The 27,500-nt window shown below is 39.2% G+C and overlaps 1 protein-coding gene across 2 annotated transcripts in view; it reads left to right on the plus strand.

Annotated features, from left to right (window-relative positions):
- LOC131984802 (protein MTSS 1-like) overlaps positions 1 to 27,500 on the plus strand; it is a 72,232-nt gene that overhangs the window by 6,455 nt on the left and 38,277 nt on the right. For both annotated transcript variants that reach the window (XM_059349780.1, XM_059349779.1), the window contains exons 2-3: positions 8,102 to 8,163; positions 10,271 to 10,344. In XM_059349780.1, coding sequence (XP_059205763.1) covers positions 8,102 to 8,163; positions 10,271 to 10,344 — 136 coding nt within the window. The remainder of the gene's footprint in view (positions 1 to 8,101; positions 8,164 to 10,270; positions 10,345 to 27,500) is intronic.

The raw sequence follows: 27,500 nt of genomic DNA on the forward strand, positions 1-27,500 counted from the left end.
GAGGCAACAAAATTTAGGCTTTTAGGGCAAAAATGGTCTATTTTCTTTGCGTCCCCCATCATTGTCTCAGAAAATCTTGTGGGAAACACTGGTCCTAAAGGCTTGACGGACGCGTCACCCCTAAAGGGCAAGACGAATTTTCTAAAACAAAAGGGAAAAAGGAGAACGAGCCGCAGCAGTAAACTCTGAAGCTGCCTTCCAGAGACGAGAAAAAATCCCCAGAGACAGCGTAAATGACCAAAAGAAATGGTCAAAATCACCAGAAAAAGAGTAGAAATTACCCCCCAAAAAGGTCAAAATTACCAGAAAATAGTAGCCTGCCTTGCGCGCTCAAAGTTTAATTTCGAACTGCGGCGGGGTCTGGAAACCAGGAAGGATTCCTAGCCCTGTTTTAGGGATCCAATCACAGAGCGGGGAGGGACGGCAAGACGATGACGCGTAATACTCGGCACTTGGAAGCTTGTAGTTTTCCGATTCCAACATGGCTGCTGCAGACGCGAAACTCTCTTTAGCTGTAGACGGTGGTTTTAAATAGTTTAGAGCGAAAGTTGAAAGGCGAAAGGTCTCTCAGCGGCTTCCGCTGAGATCACCGGCGTTATGGTAGCGGGGCTATTAGCCGCTAGCGGCTATTAGCGCCGCTAGCGGCTAATAGCTAATAGCCGCTAGCGGGGCTAATAGCCCCACTACCGCGGACAGTGAGGCCCCCAGAGACCCCCAGCAGCTTGTTTATTGCCCATAAAATCAGTGGATGTGTGTGGCAGAATGACATGAGGGGGAATAAAGCGTGAAAATAAATAATCTTGCAAGAAAGCGAGAACTGGAGAAGCAAAGCAGCAGCAACACTCTCTCACAGACACACACACAACAAACATCCATCTCTGTTGCTCTACTACGTCATCTGGTATAACTGATCTGATTGGCTAAGAGCTACCTACAGACGCTTTGATAGACATTCTAAGCGTCCAATAAACGGCTCCGGAGGATCGTAAACCACACCTCCTCTACGGAGAAATACATTGCTCGTTGCCAGACTAGACCTCATTTGAGGAATAGTCTGGTGTTAGCCAGGCTAAGAAAATAGTAGAAATACAAGAAAAAAGTCAAAATTACCAGAAAAAAAGTAGAAATTAGCCAAAAAAGGTCAAAATTACCAGAAAAAAAACTGAATTAAAAGAAAAAAGTCACAATTACTAGAGAAAAGTAGAAAATACACAAAAAGGTCAAAATGACCAGAAAATAGTTGAAATTATCAAAAATAACCAGAAAAAAAGAAATTGTGGAACAGTCGCGAACAGTTGCACAGGTGTACCTAATAAAGTGGCCGCTGAGTGTCTATATTTATATATTTTAAACTGCAGCTGCTTGACCAACAATGAGCGTGTCGGATGTGACGCAGCGGACTTCCTGTTGTTCCTGTGAGAGAAGACAATAGACAGGAAGTAGAAGGATGGAGAACATCTGATGGAACCTCCTTTATCAATACAAACACGACTGAGTTCAAGGCTGAGACACACGTGTGTGTGTGTGTGTGTGTGTGTGCTGTGTGTGTGTGTGTGTTTAAAGTAATGCAGCAGAGCGTATTAGCTGAATGCTAATCACCATTATCTTGAGCTGTCGTCTTAATCACCTCAGAGCTAAAATAATCCTCTCTCTCTCTTCTCTCTCTCTCCCTCTCTCTCTCTCTCTCTCCTCTCTCTTCTCTTTCTCTCGTCTCTCTCTCTCTCTCTCTCTCTCTCTCTCTCTCTCTCTTCTCTCTCTCTCTCTCTCTCTCTCTCTCTCTCTCTCTCTCTCTCTCTCTCTCAGTATCGTGATCGTCATGGAAACGTCACGGACTGAGCTTGGGCCAAATGGGTCACTTTGTCACTTTGTCACTTTGTTTAGGTTTGTTTTTGTTTTATTGGCTTTTGACTCTCGCTGACTTTGGTCTTTTCTGCTCCGATGTGTTCGCTGTCTGATGTTTAAGAGGTGAAATCTGCAGCTGCAGGGACAGTTTTGGGCAAATAAAGTGGACAGATATTCACTCACAGAATCATAGCTTTGTAGAGATTTGAAGGGAAGTGATTGTCACTTAAAAGTTATAGACTCCTAAACCAGTTAGTCCAGCTGTTTGCAGATCTCTATCTATCACACAATGACAAAAAAGACATAAAATGACAAAAAACACACACAAAATAAAAAATGACCATAAAAGACACAAAATTAATACAAAAAACGAGAAAAAAGACACAAAATGAATAAAAAATACACAAAGAATAGACAAAATGAACCCAAAAAACTCACAAAATGACAAAAAAAAACTAAAATGAATTTAAAAAACCTACAAAATGACCAAAAATAGACAAAATGAATTTAAAAAAAAAACCCACACAAAGTACCAAAAAGCTAAAATGACAAAAAACAGACAAAATGACAAAATAAAAACCCACAAAATAATAAAATAGACACAAAATGACCATAAAAGACACAAAATGACTAAAAAAGACACAAAATTACAAAAAACAACAAATATAACTGATTAAGAGGGCGTGGTGGAGGAGTGGCGTGTCGTGTGCCTGGCGGCTCTCTCCATGGAGGATATAGAAGATCTCTATCTATTCTGAACCTTGATAACAGTCCGTTTTCTGATTGGATTAGGCTTTGCTCTGGTTTATAGAGACACACAGAAAACGGTCAGAACGTTCACTCTGGATAAAATCATGGAGCGACTGACGGCCCTGGAAAAATGACAGGATCGATCCGGAGAAGATGGATATTATTATGGAGAGGATGAGTAGCAGAAAATTTCACTGCCACTTTCTCCTGCAGCCCAAATTCCAATCTTATCTGGCCTCCTCCAATCAGCCCTGGCTTCAAGCTGTCTGGTAAAACTGCCCTGTCCTGTCCACCTCTGTCTTATATTATCTGTGTGTTATTTAGTATATAGTAGTATACGTTTGGACGGGTTGATGCGTAATTTCGTTGTCCTCGTACTTGTTACTGTGCAATGACAATAAAGGACAATCTGATCTGATCTGAGAAACCAGATGAAAAAACCTCCTATTGGTCCAACTCTTTAGTAAAAAACCACATTTCCCTGTTTTATGGTGATTATTTCCTGTTTCCCTGTTTCACCAGCTGCTCGCTGTAACCTGGCAACTTCTCCAGCACGTACAGTAACTCCTCGTAGCTCCTCGTAACGCCCCGACGAGACGGGTTTACACCTTAGTTTTTGTCTGCATTAAACAAAAGAGACACAATGTGTTAATTAGTGAGCTTTAGTGAGCCGTTTCCCACTTCTTTACACTCAGCTTTACACATTCAGACGACACAATAATATCAATCTTCTCCTCTGAGTCTCAGCAGCAACATTTCCTGACGGGCTGAAATATATGAGCCACCAGAAACTGAATCTGAATGATTTATATTTGAATTTGAATCGCTTAACTTGGATATTTGCATTAAAAACACTCAAAAAGAATGAAAAAAGACACAAAATGACCAAAACAAGAAACTAAATGACCAAGAAAGACACAAACTGATGGAAAACACACAAAATGAATAGAAAAAACATACTAAATGATCAAGAAAAACACAAAATGACCAAAAAAGACACACAATTACAAAAAAAAGACACAAAATGAATTAACAAACACACACACAATGACAAAAAACACACCAAATGAATAAAAACACACATAAAATGACAAAAAGGCACACAAAATGAATTTAAAAAATACACAAAATGACAAAAAAACACACAAAATGACAAAAAATAGACAGAATTACCAAACACACACACAAAATGACCAAAAAAGACACAAAATGAATAAAAAAACACACAAAATGACAAAAAAACACACACAAAATGACAAAAAACACACAAAATGAATTTAAAAAAATACAAAAAACACACAAATGACAAAAAAACCCACATAAAATGACAAAAACCCCCACACAAAATTACAAAAAACGACAAATATAACTCAAATATAATTCAAATTCAGTTTCATCCATAATTTCCCAACACAGTTTCTTTATAATGGTGTTTTTTAGGACTTTATTGGTTCAATCCAGTCATGTTTAAATGTCAGTGAATCATCTAAAGCATGTGGGTCATTATGAAGTCCTGCTGCTTCCAGTCTGATCCTCCTCGGGACCTTTAGAGAGTCTAGATGCCTGATGATGAATTTTCTAACGCCTCAGAGACTCTCAGAGTCAGCTGAGTGTGTCTGTCTGACAGGATCAGCAGTAAAGAAGAAACAAACAGGGATTTCTCCTCTTAAAGCCCAACAAACAGACCAGGATTCCTGGAGGACCTGCAGCCTGCTGCTGCTGCTGCTGCTGCTGCCTCCGGCTGTTGCCACGGTGACAATTTATGTCCTCAGTGACTGATTGATGCGGCGGCCCCGCCCTCGCCTCGCCTCGCTGCGTTGTGTGTGTGTGTGTGTGTGCAGGAGATGAAGGTGTGTGTGTGTGTTTATATACAGTGTAGTAGAGAGAGAATGATGAATGAGATGATGAAATGTGTGAGAAAAAATGATTGATGATGAAATGAAAGATTGTGTGTGTGTGCATGGAGGAAACCAAGAAAAACGTGTTGAATACAAAAACAGAGAAACAAAGAAAAACAGTGTGTGTGTGTGTGTGTGTGTGTGTGTTTGCACGTGTGACCCTCCCCATAAATATCTTTCTGTCTCTCTCTCTCCGTCTGAAGTGAATCGGCTCTGCAGCTGCAGCAGCAGCAGCGTTACCATAGCAACGGTAGCCAGGCGATGACGCCGGGCATCACAAGGCTGAACACACACACACACACACACACCTCAGCTGTGTGTGTGTGTGTGTGTGTGTGTGTGTGTGTGTGTGTATGTGTGTGTGAACGAGGGACGCTGATGACGCCGACAAAAAAGTGCCACGCCCACAGAGAGCAGCACCACACACACAATACTAATACACCATTAGTGTGTGTGTGTGTGTGTGTGTGTGTGTGTGTGGCAGTGAAAAAAATGCACTACACTGTAAGAACAGAGCTCTATGTATGAAGGGCAGACAGGGACATAATTCAGAATTACCATTCACACACACTTATATAAAACAAAACACATTCACACACTATAGTAAAAAACTGAAATTTTTGTGTGTGAGGTTTTTACTATAGTGTGTAAATGTGTTTTGTTTTATATGTGTGTGTGAATGGTAATTCTAAACCAGAAAATGTCCTCTGGGTAAATAGTGAAAGGGCCACGGGGGCTACTGCCAGTGTGTGTACACTATGATGAGATTCTTCAGAGATTTATAACAATTAATACTAGTAATGTTATGATACTATATAATATACAAGGAGCACACCTACAACAAGCATTCCTTTTCAAGTATTTATTTATACAGCAACCTATGACCTTTAACCTCAAAATGTGTGTGTGTGTGTGTGTATCAGAGCAATCAATAGAATTAACTGCAGCTGTAGAATGTTCTGGAACAGTGACAGCAGCCAGAGGTAGACAGACTGGAATTTCTGGCCTCGAACAGAAAGCATTTTTGGCAAAACCATAATACCTATCATTGATCCGACTTCACTTTGAGCGTCCTGAGTTCTTCCTGAACGTCTACATATGTTTTTTGTGAAGAAAAATGAAAAAATAGCTTTGTTAGAGCGATCTAAAAAAACTGTTAAATATGCTTTCCTACGGAAATCTTCCTGCGTTTTTAATATGGGAGCCAATGAGGCTGTTGGTGGTGTTGGTGGATCATCTGTGCGTCCTACGCCCAAACTATAACTCTGACAGCTTTACCAGAGGATTGTGAGGGAGAAGACTAATTTTCCTACGTTTCTATGTATAAATTATTTCTGTAGAGTGGAATTTGCGGCCTGGAGCGCAGTTTTCTAATTTATTTTTTGACAGTTTTTTCTCTCCCTCTACACTCTGGCGATGATGTCACACACTGTGACACGAACATTCCGTGCAATACACACCCATTATAATCTCAGAATTTCTCCAAAAATGATCATGGTCATTGAACAGGGATTGATAAAAAACTATATGACCTATCGAAACGTGGATTAATACACCGATACACAAGACTTGTGTCTACTGTTTAAAGTTTAAATGGAGTCTCTAGGTGAAATTATGCCGGAGAAGTAGACGTTTAAAAATCTCCAATTATTGTTCTTTTTCGCTCATTTTTTTCCAGCCGTCCCATTCATTTCAATGCAAAATTTTGGGCAGTTTTTCATTCACATTCCGTAGAGAAAAGTAACCGATCCCGATGGAACCGCACGTTTTGATATATAATTTGTGTAGTAGCGGGACAAAATTGTGTCTGGAAGAGGAAGAAGAAAAAATCCACAGTATAACAGTAGTATAGTAATAGAATAGTCTTGTATCTGAGCTGGTGTCTCCAGCATCCGCAGAGTGAACACCGAGGCCTCAGATGATGTTTCACTGCAGTAAAAAAAGCCGCCCCACCCTCCTAAAAACACCAGGGGACCCCCGCTGACATGAGCAGCGTCCCCAGCTCTCTGCTTCACTCTTTGTGTTTCCTGCATGTGAAAACAGCCGCAGCGCTGCAGCTCAGCCTGTCTGTGTGATGTTAACCCAGACTGAGGGTCCCGACTGGATCTGCAGCCTGGGGGCGTGTTTGTTTGGCTTCCTGTGGACGTGCCGGGTGGGCGGGGCTTATGGATCTGAGTATCGATCCGTCTGCTGGCTGTCTGTCGGCTCACTGCTGCAGCTGATGATGATAACAGTTTGTGGGGTTTTGTTGAGGATTTGGACGTGTTGAACTTTATTTTTTGAGGAGGAATTTGGAGTTTATCGTGTAAATGTTTGTGCAGAATGAATGCAGACAGATTTGAGCCTGATGGACGTTATTGCTGGTGTGTTTTCAGAAGTTTCAGCTTCACATCAAACAGTGACACACTGACCTGAAACTCTTCAATCAGCACAGACACACTGACCTGATTACAGACACGATCAATCCACACTCAGTACGTTTACATGACACTTTAAAAACCGAATTAGCATTAACCGGTTGCACATTAGCCGGTCACATATTAGCCTGTTGCACATTAGCCGGTCGCATTAGCCGGTCGCACATTAGCCTGTTGCACATTAGCCGGTCGCATTAGCAGGTCACATTAGCCAGTCGCACATTAGCCGGTCGCATTAGCAGGTCGCATTAGCCTGTCGCACATTAGCCTGTCGCACATTAGCCGGTCGCACATTAGCCGGTCGCATTAGCCGGTCGCACATTAGCCGGTCGCACATTAGCCTGTTGCACATTAGCCGGTCACATTAGCAGGTCACATTAGCCAGTCGCACATTAGCCGGTCGCAGTAGCCGGTCCCATTAGCCTGTCGCACATTAGCCTGTCGCACATTGGCCGGTCACATTAGCCGGTCGCATTAGCCGGTCACATTAGCCGGTTGCACATTAGCCGGTCACATTAGCAGGTCACATTAGCCGGTCACATTAGCCGGTCACATTAGCCAGTCGCACATTAGCCGGTCGCATTAGCCGGTCCCATTAGCCTGTCGCACATTAGCCTGTCGCACATTGGCCGGTCACATTGGCCGGTCACATTAGCTGGTCGCATTAGCCGGTCACATTAGCCGGTTGCACATTAGCCGGTCACATTAGCAGGTCACATTAGCCGGTTGCACATTAGCCGGTCACAATAGCCGGTCGCACATTAGCCGGTCGCACATTAGCCGGTCACATTAGCAGGTCACATTAGCAGGTCACATTAGCTGGTCACATTAGCAGGTCACATTAGCAGGTCACATTAGCTGGTCGCACATTAGCCGGCTACATTAGCCAGTCGCACATTAGCCGGTCACATTAGCTGGTCACACATTAGTCGGTCACATTAGTTAATAATAATAATAATAATAATAATTAATTAAAATCAAGCAAAAGATATGACAACAATGAGACAGACAACACGACCAATTAAAGTACAACAAGCTGAATAAAGTGTGACGACGTTCACATAAAGGGATCTTCCCCTGATTTAAACAGTAGCAGGGTGAGTGCTGACCAGGAAGGTCAATGTTTAGGATGTGAATGGCCTCCGGGATAAATGTTGGTTCCATCATTCTGATATTTTTCTCTTTTCTCCTCAGGGCAGTTATCCTGTCTGGGACGACTTCATCAGCAAGGCCAGTAAGCTGCAGTCACAGCTCAGGTAACACTAGACATTTAATAAATCACCTTCTGACAACACATGCAGACACAGAAAACACAGAAAACACAGGTTTTTGTTGGACTCCAAGCCTGCAGAAATTAGCTCAAAAATGAGCCACAATAAATGAAATGCAACAATATATTTGAGAGTTTAAATCAACATGCAGGTGATGACACATCAGTGTTTCCCCTACCATTATATTAGGGGGGGTGGCACTTAAAACCGGAATAAAAACACTTAAAACCGGAATAAAAACACTCAAAACCGCAATAAAACCAGTTAAAACCAGAATAAAACCAGTTAAAAACGAGAATAAAAGCAGTTTAACCAGAATAAAACCAGTTAAAACCACTTACAACCGGAATAAAACCAGTTAAAACCAGAATTAAAGCAAAATAAAACCAGTTAAAAACTTTTCCCTCCCATTATATTAGGTATTTACAATCAAGTTCATTTTACCTTCTATAGAGCAACAGATCACAACATAAGTCATTTAAGGTTACCTTTCATACATATCTTGTCCTTTTATTTAACAAATTAAATAAGCTAATTATGTTATTTATGCACATGCACTGAATTTACCGAGCTGCCCACCCCATTTTTCCGCTACAAAACAATTCCAGCAATATAGAGAGACGCCTGAATGCCTCCCTGTCTGTATCAGTCCCGTCCCCACATCATCTCTAAACTAAAACTAAAAACCATCAACCCGTCCGAACCGATGCAAACACACAGTGGCATACGGCGTTCGGTTAGCATTAGCTGACAAGTAAAGTTGTTTTAATCACACTAAACTGTGCCTAACGGTCTGAATTACTTCCTGTAACTTAACACATGCTGCTTTCAAAATAAGAGCGCAATGTGTTAACAGAATCCACCACAGAATTTACAAGAAGACCGTCAAAATAAGATGCCTTAAACAAAACATACAAGAACCTTTATTCTCCTTTCGATGCATTTTAACATAAAAGCGAGATGTGTGCACAGGTAGAACACACACACACACACACACACACACACACACACACACACACATGTACGGTGTGTGTAACCTGAGCTCATGAAAATCCAATCAGTCTGCTTCATTAAGTGTTTAAATGTCAGACTCACCTCTCTGTTCTGTTCCGACTCTCCGCTTCACTGGCTCTGTAGAAAACACACACACACACACACACACACACACACACCAGTGAAGGTCATGTACACACACAAACCGGTAGAGAAACCTGCACATAAAAACTGCAAACATTCACTTAAACATCAACATATCATGAACAATAACACATAAACACAAATGTACACACTCACACCTTCCAGCCATTACCTCACACCTACACACACACACACTACATGCGCACACACACACACACACACTACATGCACACACACACACACACAACTCAATTAACCTTCTGTGGCTGGCAGAGATTAATGATGCCACCATAAAGTCATTATCAGTGAGATGGATCAGCAGCAGCCTCCAGAGACGCTGCAGCGGGCCACAAGTCACCAGAGGTCACAGCTGATTACTAACACACACACACACACACACTACATCTTACACTTCTGTGTGATCGTCTGCTGCAACACAGGACACATTTTCAGATTGATTTTCCACCTTTTCTGTTCAGTACGAAATGAAAAATCAGCTTTCAGACACTTGAAACATTCCAACATGCAAGTCAACATAAAAAAAACAGATTAAACCAGTTCAAACCAGAATAAAACCAGTTCAAACCACTTAAAACCAGGATAAAACCCACATAAAACCAGAATAAAACCATTAAAAACCAGAATAAAACCATTAAAAACCAGAATAAACCCATTTAAAACCAGAATAAAACCAGTTAAAACCAGACTAAAACCAGTTCAAACCACATAAAACCAGAATATAACCACATATAACCAGAATAAAATCACATAAAACCAGACTAAAGCCAGTTCAAACCACATAAAACCAGGATAAAATCACATAAAACCAGAATAAGACCAATAAACCCAGAAAAAAAAACAGTTAAAGGACCAACACTCATTAACTCATTCTCTACATCCTAAAACACTGTTTCATAAGATTTCTTCTTCTTATCCAAATGTTTTTCTGTTGCAGGACGACGGTTGTTGCAGTAGCAGCGTTCCTGGACGCCTTCCAGAAGGTTGCCGACCTGGCGACCAACAGCCGAGGTAGGTTTGGGTTCTTTTAAAGTCTGACAGCTGTTTGGGCTTTTTATGGATAATAAACTTTGGGTGATGAATATAAATAAGAGGTGGAAGTCGTTGGACTTGTGTTGGTTGTTGTCGCTTCACGTTCTGTCGTTGCTGAATCACCTTGTAGCCAGAATCTCTAAGTTTCTGAGTCTGTAAGTTTTTGAGTCTCTAAGTTTCTGAGTCTCTGAGTTTCTGAGTTTCTGAGTCTCTAAGTTTCTGAGTCTCTGAGTTTCGGAGTCTCTAAGTTTCTGAGTCTCTAAGTTTCTGAGTCTCTGAGTTTCTGAGTCTCTGAGTTTCTGAGTCTCTACGTTTTTGAGTCTCTAAGTTTCTGAGTCTCTGAGTTTCTGAGTCTCTAAATTTTTGAGTCTCTGAGTTCCTGAGTCTCTAAGTTTCTGAGTCTCTAAGTTTCTGAGTCTCTAAGTCTCTTAGTCTCTAAATGGCTACTTTTTGTTCTTACATATGTATGATAACGTTTTTTAGGACGATATATTTTCCCAGAAACTATCACGATAAACGATAGAATTGTTGTATCAATGTTGTTTTAGTTTTACAATGATATTAGAGCAGAATAAATACATCCTTTTCCACAGCAATGAATTTTAAAATCTTGAGAATATCAAACATTGGAATTGAAATGTGGAAAAGAAATGAATGATGCTTGAGGAGCTTCTCTGAGGTTTTCAGATGTGATGACGGACTCTTTCTGTGATCGTCAGTGACAGAAACAGCAGCAGCTCTCAGTGATCTGCGGAGTTGTGGTGAATCAATTATCATGTTTTTCTATTGATTTTGTTTTATTGAAAGTGATCAGAGATCTTCTGTGTTTTTTAGTTTTTCTCTCTCGTCTCTGTAAGTCCAGGATTTTATGGATCCTGTGGATTTTGTTTTAGTACACTTCAACTTGGACGTGTGTCACTTGTGTGTGTGTGTGTGTGTGTGTGTGTGTGTGTGTGGGATGTAGGCCAGCTTCCTGTCGAGGCGACTCGCTGTCACAACGACAACACGAGCCGAGGAAACAGTCAACGCCACCATGATTCTAGGGCTCTGGGTCACAGCCGCTCTCTAATCCACTGGGTGTGTGTGTGTGTGTGTGTGTGTGTGTGTGTGTAAATGATTGGTTTCTTTCGGCAGCTGTTGAGACAATTACAGGTTGGTGGAACCACACCTTAATGTCTCTGCTGCCGTCCACTGACGTTCTTCTGTTAGTTTGTCCTGTAAATTGTTGCTATTTATATTTAAGTTCAATATTTTATTATCTACCTCAGGCATTGTGATTTCCTTTATTTATTGAAGAAAAATACTGCTGTTTTTTTTCTTCAATGAAATAAGATTCAAACATTGAAGGTTCAGCTGTGAGTTAAAAAAAATCGTTATCGGCCAAAATAGGAATCGGCAGGTCAGGCTTTTTAAAAATCGGTGATCGGCCAGAAAATTGCAATCGGTGCACCCTTAGTAATTTTGTGTCTTTTTAAAAATAAAATTGTGTCTTTTTTTGATAATTTTGTATATTTTTAAGTAATTTCGGGTTTTTTTTCTGTCATTTTGCAGGTAATTCTTTTTTCTTTTTTGGTAATTCTGTGTCGTTTTTGGTCATTTTGTCATTTTTGTTGCAGTTGAGGAAGTTGCTGTTCATCCAGGTTTTTATGTCAGCGAGGCAGTTTGTGATGGTGAAGAGAATGGCGGGAGTGATGGTTTTTGTGGAGAGTTAGAGTTGGGTATCGTCTGCATAGAAATTGGGTATCGTCTGCATAGAAATTCTAGTCCTTATTGACACATATTTTGATACTGCATGACTCTAAGCTGTTATTTCTTTAATATGCTGATTAATTGTCCAGCCTAAGCTCTATAACATGTATAGTACCAAACAAGAACTTATTGTTTTTCATAGTTACATTGTGCTGCTGCTGTTTGTTGTTTAAAGTAAATTATGTTATTTTTTCTTCTGTCTGTAGTCTGACGTCACTGCAAACTTCTGTTAAACCAGTTCACGATCCAGTGCCTGAAATAAGCGTGAAAAGTTAAATAATACCAATAATTCATGAAAAATAATGCTTCAGTCACTCTAAGCACTTATTATATTGCAAGATCAGTTATAAAAACAAATTAAATGCATTTCCAGCGAACATTTTGCTGATTTAATCTTCTCTAAGATGAGGGCTGAAAGGTTTCTGGTTAGGTGTTAAAAAAATATATTTTTAAGGTGAAATAAATGCACGTAAATGCAATATTTGTCCCGCAAATGCTTTATTTTACATGACACGTGTAGAATAAAGAGATTCTGACAGAAATGGCAACATTTTAAGGTTAGTTTTGGTCACTTTTTCTAACAGAAACTTTTGAAACCATTGATCCGTTCAAGGGCCGGTGGAAAGTTCAACCTCAGACGTTGATGACATTTTTTTACATTTTTTTTTACGAATAGATAGAGATCTTCAATATCCTCAACGGAAAAAGCCACCAGGCACACAACACGCCACCTCTCCCACGCCTCCATTGTGTAGCCAGCTGCAAACGTGACATGTAGAATAAATTTGACAAAAATATCAATATTTTAAGGTTCGTTTTGGTCACTTTTTGTAATGGAAACTTTTGGAACCATTGATCTGTTCAAGGACCGTCTGAAAGTTCAACCTCAGATGATAATGACATTTTTTATAGTTTCTTTCTACGGTAAACAGTGTTTACAAAAACTTCTCTAAGATTAGGGCTGAAAGGTTCCTGGTAATGTTTTATAAAAAAAATATTGTTTTAAAGGTGAAATAAATGCATATGATGGAGGTGAGAAGACGAAGATGTGCAGTAGAGGAATGGATGGTGAAAGAGGAGGAAGAGGAGGAGGAGAGAGGGCAGATGGTGATGGGGGAGAGAGAGAGATGGGGAAAGATGGAGGAGGAGGAGGAGGAGGAGGAGGAGGAGGCTGTCATGTCCAGCCGGCTGGTGCTCATGGCAACAAGATGGAAATCACTGCAGGATTCAGTCTCAACTCATCTTCAATTGACATTAACAGTAATTGTGAATTGTATCTGTAAAATAAAGCACCAATCCTCTTTTCTAATCCTTTTTAAGGACAATATACTTTTATTAAAATAACATATAAATAGCTGGAATGACTGCTTGGGAAATATAGGTCATATATAGTATATAGTTTATAGTTTTTGGTAATTTGCTCTGCCTGTCAAACATTTGCAGCATTAGTTTAAACACAACACAAAAAAGCACAAAAAGTCACGCATGTAAACGACAATATTTTGAGTCTAGAAAAAAACCATTGTGTCCATTTTTATATCAAACGATAAGTGGATATAGTAATTATGGTGACAGGCCTAAAACCCTCTTAGCTGTTCTACAATCTCTGTAAACCACGGCCTCTTGTGGTTTATTGATTTTATTCAAATGGTTACAAGTTGTAACCATTTGCAACTTACAACATATCCTGGCAAGGTTTCATAAAAAAAATCCACAGCAACAAAAAAAGAAAGCAATCATTTATTGATATCAACCCAGAAGCAACAGTTTTTCAGCAACATCAAGCAGAATGGTTGAATCAGAATCAGAAACCTTTATTGTCATCGCACAGAGTAAAAAGTACTAGTACAACAAGATCAGCTATCAACCCGTCCAAACGTATAAAACACACATACAACGCAACTGTGACCGCCGTCGCTAACTGTGCACAACGTCAGCAGCTGATCATAAACAAAGCAGCATGGCTAATTATGCACAGCATCTCTGCTGATCATAAACATCGTAATCGTGAATTAACCGGCATCACTAACTGTGCACAGAGTGTCTGGTGCTTGTTGTAAACAAACAGAGATCGCTAAGTGAACACCTCCTGCAGCAGCAGCACATACACACTGTACTGCTACAGAGCTAACTGTTAGCCTGTTAGCACATACACACTGTACTGCTACAGAGCTAAATGTTAGCCTGTTAGCACATACACACTGTACTGCTACAGAGCTAAATGTTAGCCTGTTAGCACATACACAATGTACTGCTACAGAGCTAACTGTTAGCCTGTTAGCACATACACACTGTGCTGCTACAGAGTTAACTGTTAGCCTGTTAGCACATACACACTGTACTGCTACAGAGCTAACTGTTAGCCTGTTAGCACATACACACTGTACTGCTACAGAGCTAACTGTTAGCCTATTAGCAATTTGCAGAATGGACGCTAAGGGCTTAACATCCCCTCCGGCTCTGCAGCTGGGAGAGACTGCTGCAGGAGGACTGTGCCGCTTCGACTCGTTCTTACTTTTCTTAACGTAAAGAAGAGTAAGAACGAGTCTCCAAAAGTCTCCAATAACACCAGAAAAAGTCTCTGGATTTGTCGCCAGTCGCTTTTTTGAAAAATAGTCTCTAAGAGGGTCTGAAAAGTCGCTAAATATAGCAACAAAGTCGGTAAGTTGGCAACACTGCTTCACCGGCTTTTACAAATGTCGTGTGTTGTTGTGGCATCGAGTACTACGTCACATCCTGCTTAGCGTTCTATCCAATCAGCAACCAGGCTTTTATCAGGGGAGAAAAAAGACCCTGCTCTTCTACAGGGACTAAAAAAGATGGAGATAAGATGCAGATCCTCCCCTCTCTACCTGTTACTGTGTGTGTGTGTGTGTGTGTGTGTGTGTGTGTGTGTCGGTCCGTGGTTGCCATAGCAACCTGCTGCCGAGAAGGATAACGTCCTTAAAGGGCCGGCGCGCTCCGTCGATGTGGCAGGGGCCACGTCAATATGTCAACACCTGGTAACTGGGCCGGACAGGAGGAGGAGGAGGAGGAGGAAGAGGAGGAGGAGGAGAGATGACAAGGAAGGAGAAGAGGGGAGGCAGACAGGAAAGGAGGAAGATGGAAGTAAATGACGATGAGAAGGAACAAGAAAAATAAGGAGGTGAGGACAAAAAGGAAGGAGATTCAGGAGGGAGGAAGAGGAGGAGAGGAGAAAATATGCAGGAGATAGGAGGAGAGGAAGATAAAGGGAGGAAAGATGAGATTGAGGGAGGGGAGAAGAAGGGGAGAACAAAAGAGAAAAGGATGGAGAAGACAGACAGGAGGAGAAAAAGATGCAGATCAGAGGAAACATTTTAGCCGTAAATTCTTGTAAATTCGTATCAATTATTCTGAGAATGATTCCTCGATGGTGCGTTCAGGTGCTGATGGGAAAACTCAGGCAGCTGACACAGTGTGTATCGGTGTATTAATCCACGTTTCGATAGGTCATATAGTTTTTTATCAATCCCTGTTCAATGACCATGATCATTTTTTGAGAAATTCTGAGATTATAATGGGTGTGTATTGCACGGAATGTTCGTGTCACAGTGTGTGACATCATCGCCAGAGTGTAGAGGGAGAGAAAAAACTGTCAAAAAATAAATTTGAAAACTGCGCTCCAGGCCGCAAATTCCACTCTACAGAAATAATTTATACATAGAAAAGTAGGAAAATTAGTCTTCTCCCTCACAATCCTCTGGTAAAGCTGTCAGAGTTATAGTTTGGGCGTAGGACGCACAGATGATCCACCAACACCACCAACAGCCTCATTGGCTTCCATATTAAAAACGCAGGAAGATTTCTGTAGAAAAGCATATTTAACTGTTTTTTTAGATCGCTCTTACAAAGCTATTTCTTTATTTTTCTTCACAAAAAACATATGTAGACGTTCAGGAAGAACTCAGGACGCTCAAAGTGAAGTCAGATCAATGATAGGTATTATGGTTTTGCCAAAAATGCTTTCTGTTCGAGGCCAGAAATTCCAGTCTGTCCACCTCTGGCTGCTGTCACTGTGCCGGAACATTCTACAGTGGCAGTTAATTCTGTTGATTGCTCTGCTCTGATTGGTCGACCGCAAAGCCTTTGATTCTTTGATGTGTCCTTTCAGAACCTCTAACAAACTGAATTGAAGTCCAGAAAGCTATAACAAACATTATTAGACAGTATCATGTAAATGATTGACCGCTGTAGCTGTAGTCTGATGTTAATGTTAGTTTTTCTGTTGTTTCACCTTGAAAACATGTGAAGAATCCTTCACACTGACATCCAGATGTGAGATGTTTTAAACCTCCATCCAGATGTTCAGAGCTTTTCTCATCCAGCTGCAGTAAAGGAGGTGGAGCTGATATTCTCCACATGTTATCAGAGCTTCAGTATCTCAGAGGAAACATTACTGCCGGCTGTAAAAACTACAGTAGTTTATGAGCCACAGAGAGGCCGTAAAGTCCAGATGTTGTTGTCGTTGTTGGGGGTTAAAACGTTAAACAACGTGTTGTGGTGAAGCTGTGAGAGCAGAGCTGCAGAACCAGAACCAGAACCAGCTCCATGTAGAGCTGCAGAACCAGAACAAGAACCAGCTCCATGTAGAGCTGCAGAACCAGAACCAGAGTTAATGTAGAGCTGCAGGACCAGAACCAGCTTCTTGTAGAGGTTCAATGGCTTGTTTCAACATTAACACATCTGGGGTTTTGGGCTATTTTGTCCCTTTTTGACTCCTTTTCATTCTGCCTATAGGACCTAGTCATTATGTGTCACTTTGACTTACTGAAGCAACATTTAGAACCCTCAAAACACACAAAAATTATGTTTTTTTTTACTTTCAAAACACCATAAGGCTCATTGAAGAACTTTAAATCTGCAATTTGTCAATCAACACAAAACTGACAAAGTTTGGACTCGATGACGTCATTTATCAGGCAAAAAACTGCAACAAATTTGCAGGTTTAAGCTTCTGAAAAGTGTGTTTTTTCTCTTTTATATCATTAACGAGGCTAAATGTTCCCTTCTTCATGTTTGGTTCTGGGGAACATGATCTAGGATTTGCATTTTTTATTTCTTGCATTTTAAGTTTTTGGTTCGGTTTGTTTGTTTTTCAGCAAGATAACAGAAAAAATACCAGCTCGATTTAAAATATGTCTGTAGATTTTACGGTGAAAAACTGCTAAACCATGACAGTAAAAGACGTAAAATGATGAATGAGTTAATTCATTTTCAGTAACAATGAAACACCGTAATTTATGCAGCATTCATAAAGTATTTTCTTGTCAATTATATGGCAGAAAGTAAAGTTCTGGCAACCACAGCTGCTGGTTTTTAACCTTAAAAACAACAGGTTTTTTTTTTTACAGTGTATGGAGCAAAGAAGAACCTGATACATTTTGTTACAAATATAACACATAAGAGGTAAAATGAGGAGAAGTTTGATGTTTTTATACAAAATATATTTGATCTTGTCTCCAGTTTTACTTGTTCTATCATCATCAAACAAAAACTGGCCTCATGGAGTTGACTGTGACATAACCTTTATTCATCCATACGTGATGATTACACATCTCACTCCAAAAACATTAACCTGCAGCTGTATCAGCCTCCTCTCTCCTGCTTTCACTGTTTCACCAGATGTTGAACCAGCTGCAGGGTTTCTCTTCCATTCAGCCACATTTATTCTTGATAAATCACATTATTATTTCTGTTTATGCTGGATGTGACTACAGCTCCCATGAGCCTCAGCTGCTGCAGCTAAAAGCCCTGTTGTTGTTGTTGTTGTTGTTGTTGTTGTTGTTGTTGTTGTTGTTGTTGTTGTTGTTGTTGTTGGTAAATAATAAATCACAACACCACAGAATGCCTGTTTAATCCAAGTCTGATCCGCAATTTAAGTTTATTCCTGAGTTTTATGGCTTCAGTCGTTCATTAGTGGTTCAGAAACTAAACTCTGTTTGTGACCGCAGACTTCTTCTTCTTCTTCTTCTTCTTCTTCTGTTAAAAGATTGAGAATTATTTTAGTGTGGTTGTTGTGAGATTTCTGTGTAGTTGCATGTGTTTGTTGGAAGGACAACAGGCTTTTATTCTCATACTCAGCGGGACAGGAAGTGCTTTTATTTTGTTGGTTGTAAACATGACAGCCTGTAAATCCCTGTGGAGGCTGCAGCAGTGTGTGTGTGTGTGTGTGTGTGTGTGTGTGTGTGTGTGTTTGTGTGTGTGTGTGTGTGTGTGTGTGTGTGTGTGTGTGTGTGTGTGTGTGTGTGTGCTCCCAGATGGCCTCTTTGGCAGCTTGTCATTTAATGACATCATCTCCGTGGCAGGTGAGTGATGTCATATCTGCAGTGTGTTTTTAGGGTTTTCATCAAGGTCAGAGAGGCTCGGACATTAAAAAATAATAAAAAACAACACACACGTTTAATATGTTTCTAAATAGCTTAAAGTGAAGAAACAAACTGCTTCATAAATACTGAAACAATCTGTCTGCTTACAAAGTGATGCATCTAATTCATAAATTAGAGTCTCTCTTCTACATGTGTTGTTGCAGACCGTCTGCTGGTGTTTTCTTAAATAAATAAATATTAATAACATGAAGCAGACTGATATACGTCAAAACATGTTCACATCATAGATTTTACGGTGAAAAACTGTTAAACCATGACAGTAAAAGACCGTAAAATTATAAATGTGTTAATTCAGTTTCAGTAAGAATGAACTATACTGTTCAAACAGTATTTTTTACATTTTATTTATTTTTTAAATACATTACTCCACTGTAAAATACACTGGCACTGTGTTTGTAACAAAAAATATACTGTAATACTAAACACCATATCTCTAACAGAAATATACTGTCATAATCTTTAATTTATGCGGCATTTATAAAGTATTTTCAATTATGTCAATTATATGGCAGAACAGCGTTTCTTTTGATGGAAAAACGTTTTATTTTTTACTGTAAAATATGGAATAAAATGGCTTAAACTTAGATGGGAAATCAACGGTGCTAATATCATTTTACCATAAATTTTTGAAAAAGTTGCACCGTATTTTATTACGGTAAAGTTCTGGCAACCACAGCTGCTGGTTTTTACTGTAGAAACAACTCGTTCTTACTCTTCTTAACGTTAAGGAGAGTAAGAACAGGTTGAATCGGCACAGTCCTCCTGCAGCAGTCTCTCCCAGCTGCAGAGCCGGAGGGGATGTTAACCCCTTAGTATCCAGTCTGCAAATTGCTAACAGGCTAACAGTTAGCTCTGTAGCAGTACAGTGTGTATGTGCTAACTGGCTAACAGTTAGCTCTGTAGCAGTACAAAGTGTATGTGCTAACAGGCTAACAGTTAGCTCTGTAGCAGTACAGTGTGTATGTGCTAACAGGCTAACAGTTAGCTCTGTAGCAGTACGGTGTGTATGTGCTAACAGGCTAACAGTTAGCTATGTAGCAGTACAGTGTGTATGTGCTAACAGGCTAACAGTTAGCTCTGTAGCAGTACAGTGTGAATGTGCTAACAGGCTAACAGTTAGCTTTGTAGCAGTACAGTGTGTATGTGCTAACAGGCTAACAGTTAGCTCTGTAGCAGTACAGTGTGTATGTGCTGCTGCTGCAGGAGGTGTTCACTTAGCGATCTCTGTTTGTTTACAACAAGCACCAGACACTCTGTGTACAGTTAGTGATGCCGGTTAATTCACCATCACGATGTTTATGATCAGCGGAGACGTTGTGCATAATTAGCCATGCTGGTTTGTTTATAATCAGCTGTTTAGGCGCTCTGTGTTCCTGTGCTCGATTGCTCTGCCTCAGTTACCCGGATGTTCGTCGTAATTTTGAGAACTGAATGTTTCAGTTCCAAAACTAAATAAATTAAATTTCAAATTACAATTCAGATTCAGTCTTTCGATGCAATGATTTAAATTGAACAGTAGAAATTCAAATTATGTCATTCAAATTCAGTTTCTGGTGGCTCACGTTGTAAAATCTCAACTTCCAGCATTTATTTTTGTTTTTAAACTATCATTTGTAACGTCTTACGTGGACTTTTTTTGCCCTGAACTGAAGTGAAATAGTTTTGTAGTAAAATCTTAAAGAATCTGCAGCTTTTAAACCAAACGTAGCCACTTTGTTTCCATCGAGCTCCACTGAATCTTTGCTTCTTGTTGTCTTTTCTCTGTATTTTCTCCCGTTCACGGTGTTCCTTCTCGTTGCATGAACGCAGCGCTCTCAGCATCATGTGCTGCATACTTCAGGCTCCAGTAGGAAACCGGAGCTTCGCTCTCAGTTGCTGCTTCGCTTTAAACCGTCTCATGTTTCCTCGGAGCTCTGAACTCAACACAGAAATAATATTTCAGACGTGTCAGCAGGAGAAAAAAAAGGTTCACAAGCTGAAGAGGTCAGAGGTCGCAGCACACTTCTGATGGTTCTGAAACCTGCAAATCTTTTTTTAATAAGAACTAAAAGACAGAATTAAAGGATACATGTGTTACATTTAAATTTAAATAACCAAAAACTGATCAAATCTACCAGGATCAATAATTAACAGGGTTCAGAGGGATCATGAAATATGTGCAGAATTAAAAATTAACTCATCATTTACTATCATTTATTATTTCATGAGTTTCCTTATATTCACATGTTAACATGAATAATGTCCTGGAGTTTTATTGTTCATTTGATTAATCATTTTTTAGCTATTTTAAAAAAAATAAAAATTAATTAAATAAATCCCCAAAATAAATATTCCATTATTTTTCATGAATTACAAACTATTTATACAGCTGGAAAAATGCTCAGAAATGACTTAAACTTAATTAAAATACATTAAATTGACTCTTTGTGAATATATTAAATCCTGTTAGTTGCATAATTTCCAGGCTAACTACTTACTAAGTTCTTGGCTAAGTATTTAGCTAAGTAGCTTGCTAGGCTAACTACTTAGCTAACTTCTTGGCTAAGTATTTAGCTAAGTAGCTTGCTGAGCTAACTACTTAGCTAACTTCTTGGCTAAGTATTTCGCTAAGTAGCTTGCTAAGCTAACTACTTAGCTAACTTCTTGTCTAAGTATTTAGCTAAGTAGCTTGCTAAGCTAACTACTTAGCTAACTTCTTAACTAACTTCTTGGCTAAGTAGCTTGCTAAGCTAACCACTTAGCAAATTTAAATTCTAACAACCAACACGTGATCAAATCTACCAGGATCAATCATTAACAGGGTTCAGAAGGATCATAAAATATGTGCAGAATTAAAAATGAACTTTCACTAAACTAAAGAAAAAGAAAACACTAAATAAAAACACTTTGAGAGAGAATAAATACTCTCTGTATTAGCTCATTCCAGTCTCACGCAGTTGGAGGAAAAATCTGTGAAGAAAGAAATATGAAGAAGTATTTGCCAACATTTGATTAATGGGATTCAATTCACGGTTCAGTAACGTTAAACTTGTATAAAACAACAACCACAATCCCTTTAAAACCAGATGAAAGAGAGAAAGAGAGTACATGTTGAATGTGGATGTGACTCTAATCACCTTAGATGATGTCAGCAGTTTGATCTGGAGTTCCTCTAAAACCAAACTCTGTTGTTGTTGTTGTGTTTTGCTCCAAACGTCTCAGATATCCTGCAGTCACTGAGGTCAGACACAACAAACACAGGCCAGGACATGAAACCACGTCTCTAACACTCTGATAGTTTTATGTTCTTCTGCTGCTGACGGAGCAGATATTTAAAGAGAGAAACAGATCTGATATTCATGTGACTTTTTGGTGAAAGTCTGAATTAAATCAGAGTTTGTTCACAAGTGCTGCTTTCTAGAAACTCTTATTTTCTGAGAAAAGGAAGCTGAGACACATTTGAACTGTAGAAATAGACATTTTTTAGTCATTTGGGTCGTGATAACAGTTGGTTTCACTCCAAGATGATGGCTACATCTACAATTCCAAAACGTCTCAGTTGATGAAAAGCATTTTGGGAAATGTAGGAAGTCATTCGTTGAAGAAAAACAGTGCTGGGAATTATGGATGCCTCCTTTGCACAGGGCATCAAATATGTAAATAAAAGGGCGTTATCATAAATGCTATCCCTCCCATAAGGATATCAAATATGTAGGGAGGAAACTGAGCAACTTAATTTGCAAGACAGCACATTTTTGAATAGCAACCTGAAATCAAACTTCCTTCCTGCCTCCATCAGAAAGGATTTTCCCCCTTTTCCAACTGGACTGTGGGTAATGTAACTGGGCTTAGATAAGAAATCAGCGAGGACTTTAAATACAAAGGATTTGACCTGTAATTAATGATTTGGTTAATATGTCTGTGTTTTTAAGTATATTTGTTGTGATATTCGTGTAGCTACATAAGTCAAGGTTGTATGTTAATCTTGCTTCATACATACAGACAGTCAGTTTTATATGCAAACTAACTTTACTAACCTTTAATTTGCTCGCACACTGATTTACACATGATATACTTTAAATTGGCTGTAACAAAGACACAGTTATCTGTCTGAGCAGAGAGAAGTCTGATGATTATTAGCCAGAAGAGAACATGAATATTGAGGAAAATCAGGAGAAAAACAGTTTGTCGACCCACCCAAGCTCGTTTTAACCAACATAAACCATCTTTGAGTCGCCCAGTTGGACAGAAATATCTCCAAACGTGGCAACATTTCTTCTTAATTAACTTTAGAAATGAACAATAATAGCAGGAGATTAATGGGGAAGGGACTGGTCTGAAAATGTGCCCACTGTCATTTGTTATTTTGTCCATAACATTTTTCTATATGCTGTACCCACATTCTGTTTGGTTTTTTTTACTCCTCTTTTTTGTCATGTCTGAGCAGTTCTGTGTGTTTTGTGTTCTGAAAAATGCAATAAAAATATTTTTCAAAAAAAAAAAAGAAATGAACAATAACATACATTTCTGCATAAAGCTGCAGGTGTTTTAAGAGGATCACGTACTTGGCAGATGTAAACAGTAAAAGCAACTTGTTCCAGCTGAAATCAGGACTAAAGAGTGTGTTTAGTGAACGAGGCCTCAGGTGTTTGAGCCGAGCTTTGTGGTCTTAAAGGGCCTCATTATGGTATGGCATCGCCACGGCAACGGCAGCAGCTGCCAGGTTTGACGTCACGCAGAATGTGATACTGTCAGGATCACACACACACACACACGCACACACACACACACACACACACACACACACACTCAGAGCATATGGAGTGGAGGGTTTGTTGAGTTAATGTAAATGAAAGCAGACGGTTTATCCTCCGTGTGTCACCGCTCTAATCAGTTTTCATCACGTTCTGTAACAAACTCGACACTGTTTGTTTATCTGAGAAGTCTTTTTTTATAGTGACGCCACTTTCTCATGAATGTAGCTGCAGGTTTTTTTTAGCAGACGTACGAAAGTAAAAGTGAAACAGATTTCTGTCAACACCTGGAGAAAAAAACCTGCATTAAAGCATTTTTTTTTACAAAGTCCTGCAAGTATCTGAAGCACATTAATTCAGTATTCTGTGTTAAGGATGAGTAAAGAAAATACTTTTTTGCCATTTTTTTACAGTCTTATTTGAACAAAGCAGTTTTTAAAAGGTGTATATTTTGAAGTTCTCCTACATAATCATGAAAAATCTAGTTTTATCTTTATTTTATGAGAGCCCTCCCACTGTAAGAACCTGCGTTGCGTAGCGTTGCGTTGCGTTGCGTAGCGTTGCGTTGCGTAGCGTAGCGTTGCGTAGCGTAGCGTAGCGTTGCGTTGCGTAGCGTTGCGTTGCGTAGCGTAGCGTAGCGTAGCGTAGCGTTGTTTTGCATTTTGATGTGTTCTGTTGTGTTTTATTTATTTTTTATTGTCCGTGTGTGAGTTTATCTGTTGTCTGTGTGTGTGTGTGTGTGTGTGTGTGTCTGTGTGTGTCTGTGTGTGTGTTCCAGCCAGAGGGTGTGTGTGAATTATTCATCGGGGCTCCCAGCAGGTGAGGCTGTGTGTTCTTTTCATCCTCTGCACAAACTGCAACTAATTAGTAGTGAGGCTCCGCCCGTCTGAGGAGCATCAGAAGGAATAATGAAGCGCTCCCTCTGCAGGTCTGACCTGGTCTGGAGGAGGACGGACCTCCTTCAGTCTGACCTGGTCTGGAGGAGGACGGACCTCCTTCAGCTGACACTGAGAACCTGCTTCCTTTAGTCTGCATTTTAAGGGAATTGATTGAGAAATAAGAGTGAATAAAGACATAAAAAACGTGAATGAATATTAAAAAAGAAGCAGTGGATGGCTCGTTTTTAACCGTGGTGCCTCCTCCTCCTTCTCCTCCTCCTGCTCCTCCTCCTGCTCCTCCTTCTCCTCCTCCTGCTCCTCCTGCTCCTCCTCCTCCTCCTCCTCCTCCTGGTTGTGGTGGTTGTGGTGATGGAGGTGAGCAGCAGGAGGTCAGATCATTTGTAAAGGTTGAGCAGCTGTTAAATAATTCACTACAACACCGTCACACTGCAGAGATGAACTCACAAAACCTGCTGAACTCCAGGTTCAGTTTTAGGACTCCTTCACCTCCTCTTATATGACTCCACGGCTCCATTAGTTTATAGTTTTCATCATAAATTACATCAACAGTTAGTAATAATATAATATGTGATATGAATGACACACTGGAATTAAAATCTTACTAATATTTCCTGTTAAAACTATTCATAACACTTGTTCAATGAATGTTTGAACAGTCTGAGGTCAGTTGTTGCATTGTCTATATCAGGGGTCTCAAACTCAGATTACCTGGGAGACACAAAATGACAGAAAAATAAATAAATTAAAAAAGACACAAAATTACCAAAAATGTTTACAGAATTACAAAAAAATACATACAATTATTTTAAAAAGACACAAAATTACAAAAAAAGACACAACATTATTAAAAAGAGACACAAAATTATTTTAAAAAGACACAAAATTACCAAAAAAGACACAAAATTATTTAAAAAAGACACAAAATTACCAAAAAAGTCACAAAATTATTTAAAAAAGACACAAAATTACCAAAAAAAGACACAGAATTACCAAAAAAAAGACACAGAATTACCAAAAAAAGACACAACATTATAAAAAAAAAAGACATAAAATTAACAAAAAAGTAATTAAAGGGACCTTCCACACACAACACGGTAAAGTGCCATTCATATAAAACTCACATTAAACTTTCATATCAAGGTGGGGGCCACAAAATATCGTCACAAGGGCCACAATTGGCCCGCGGGCCGCAATTTTAAAACCTGTGATCTAAAAGCTACTGTGAACACGTCTTGGGCTTTTATTTTGAAAGGTATAGAATGGCAGAAGTGTTTCTCCGATGTGTTGAGGTTGAAAATTACTAAAAGAGTTTAATTAAGTGGTGAAAATTTTGCTTTACAAAGCAAAAAAATAAAATAAAAAGATATTTATATGATGTCTTAGCCTGGCTAACACCAGAATATATCACCAATGAGATCTAGTCTGGTGAATAATAACCTGTTCATCTTTTCATAGAGGAGGTTTATGATCCTCCAGAGCCGTTTATTGGGCGCTATGAACGTCTGTCATAGCGTCAGTACGTAGCTCTTAGCCAATCAGATCGGTTATACCAGATGACGTATGTAGAGAGACAGAAAACGACTGAAACTGTAATGTTCCAGTATTTATGTCTGCAGCTGTGAAACCAAAACAATACTTTAAAGAAACAAAAACTTTACTGAGTTTAAACGCCATTAAAGACAATTTTTTATTTAACAAAATAAGAGAAGTAAAGACGATAATTCACTTCATAGTCCTGCTGGTTTACAGAGAAATAGGTAGGTGTGTGTGTGTGTGTGTGTGTGTGTGTGTGTGTGAGTGTGTGATGGGAGGATCAAAGTGTGTCTGGTTTAACAGACGACAGCCAATCACAGAAGAGGAAGATCTGTCTGAACAGGCTTCTGTTAACACACACACACACACACACACACACACACTCAGACCTCCCACACAGTTCATCACTGACACATGAAGCTGCTGTGTCATTAGATTTTCATGCTCGACATCATAAAACAGAAATTATTCTAATAGACAAAAATCTTTGTCTTCATTTTTACAAAGTATCGTAAAACACACAAGTTTTCTCACACTGTGAAAAAATGTTTGTAGAAATTACAGTAAAACAGTGTCAAATTACATCAGAAATAGGGCGTAAAATTGAAAATTAGTAGTTAATTAGCGTAAATCAAGGAATAGACCAAAACTCTACCAAACTATCTGATCTGCTGCGTCCCTCTCAGTCTTTAAGAAGAGACTAAAGACTCTTTCCTGAACACAATAACACCTTCATGCTCTATTTGCATTGTCCTGACTTCATCCTTGCTTGTGTTCTGTGAACTCTCAGATGTTCGTCTCTTTATACCAGAGGTTTCAAACTCAAATTACCTGGGGGCCGCTGGAGGCAGTATCAAAATGACCAAAAAAAGACACAAAATTACTAAAAAAGAAGACACAAAATGACACAAAAAATGACACAAAACGACCAAAAGAAGACGCAAAATTACTAAAAAAGACACAAAATTATTAAAAAAAAGACACAAAATGACCAAAAAAGACACAAAATGACCATAAAAGACACAAAATGACCAAAAAAGACACAAAATTACTTAAAAAAGACACAAAATGACCAAAAGAAGACGCAAAATTACTAAAAAAGACACAAAATTATTTAAAAAAAGACACAAAATGACCAAAAAAGACACAAAAAAGACACAAAACGACCAAAAGAAGACGCAAAATTACTAAAAAAGACACAAAATTATTTAAAAAAAGACACAAAATGACCAAAAAAGACACAAAATGACCATAAAAGACACAAAATGACCAAAAAAGACACAAAATTACTTAAAAAAGACACAAAATGACCAAAAAAGACACAAAATGACCAAAAATGACACAGAATTACTTAAAAAAGACACTAAATGACCAAAGAAATACACTAAATTACCCAAAAAATTTGATAAAAAGCCTCCGATGATTTTAATTGTGACTCTACTTTTCCTCAAACTATGATTGTTGTGCATTAAATGGGAACATATCAGTTTGATGTGATTAGTTAAAAAGTGAAGGTGAAGAAGAGAAGATCTGCAGACTGTCAGGAGTTTTATACAACTGCTGCAAGGTTTTTTAACTGATTTCAGCTCATTAAAGAGCCGACGACCAACACGTTGAACTGCCTCAAACTGTGTGTGTAATTAACATTAAGTGCTGTGTGTGTGTGTGTGTGTGTGTGTGTGTGTGTGTGTGTGTGTGTGGAGACTCTTCACCTCCTCTCTCTCTGTTATTATCTCCGTCTGCTTGAATCTCTTCCTCTTTCTCTGCTGCTGTTTACTGTCAACATGTTGTAGTTTCACTGCTGCTGCTCAGAA

This window comes from Centropristis striata, chromosome 14 (assembly GCF_030273125.1).
Source record: "Centropristis striata isolate RG_2023a ecotype Rhode Island chromosome 14, C.striata_1.0, whole genome shotgun sequence".
Taxonomy (NCBI): domain Eukaryota; kingdom Metazoa; phylum Chordata; class Actinopteri; order Perciformes; family Serranidae; genus Centropristis; species Centropristis striata.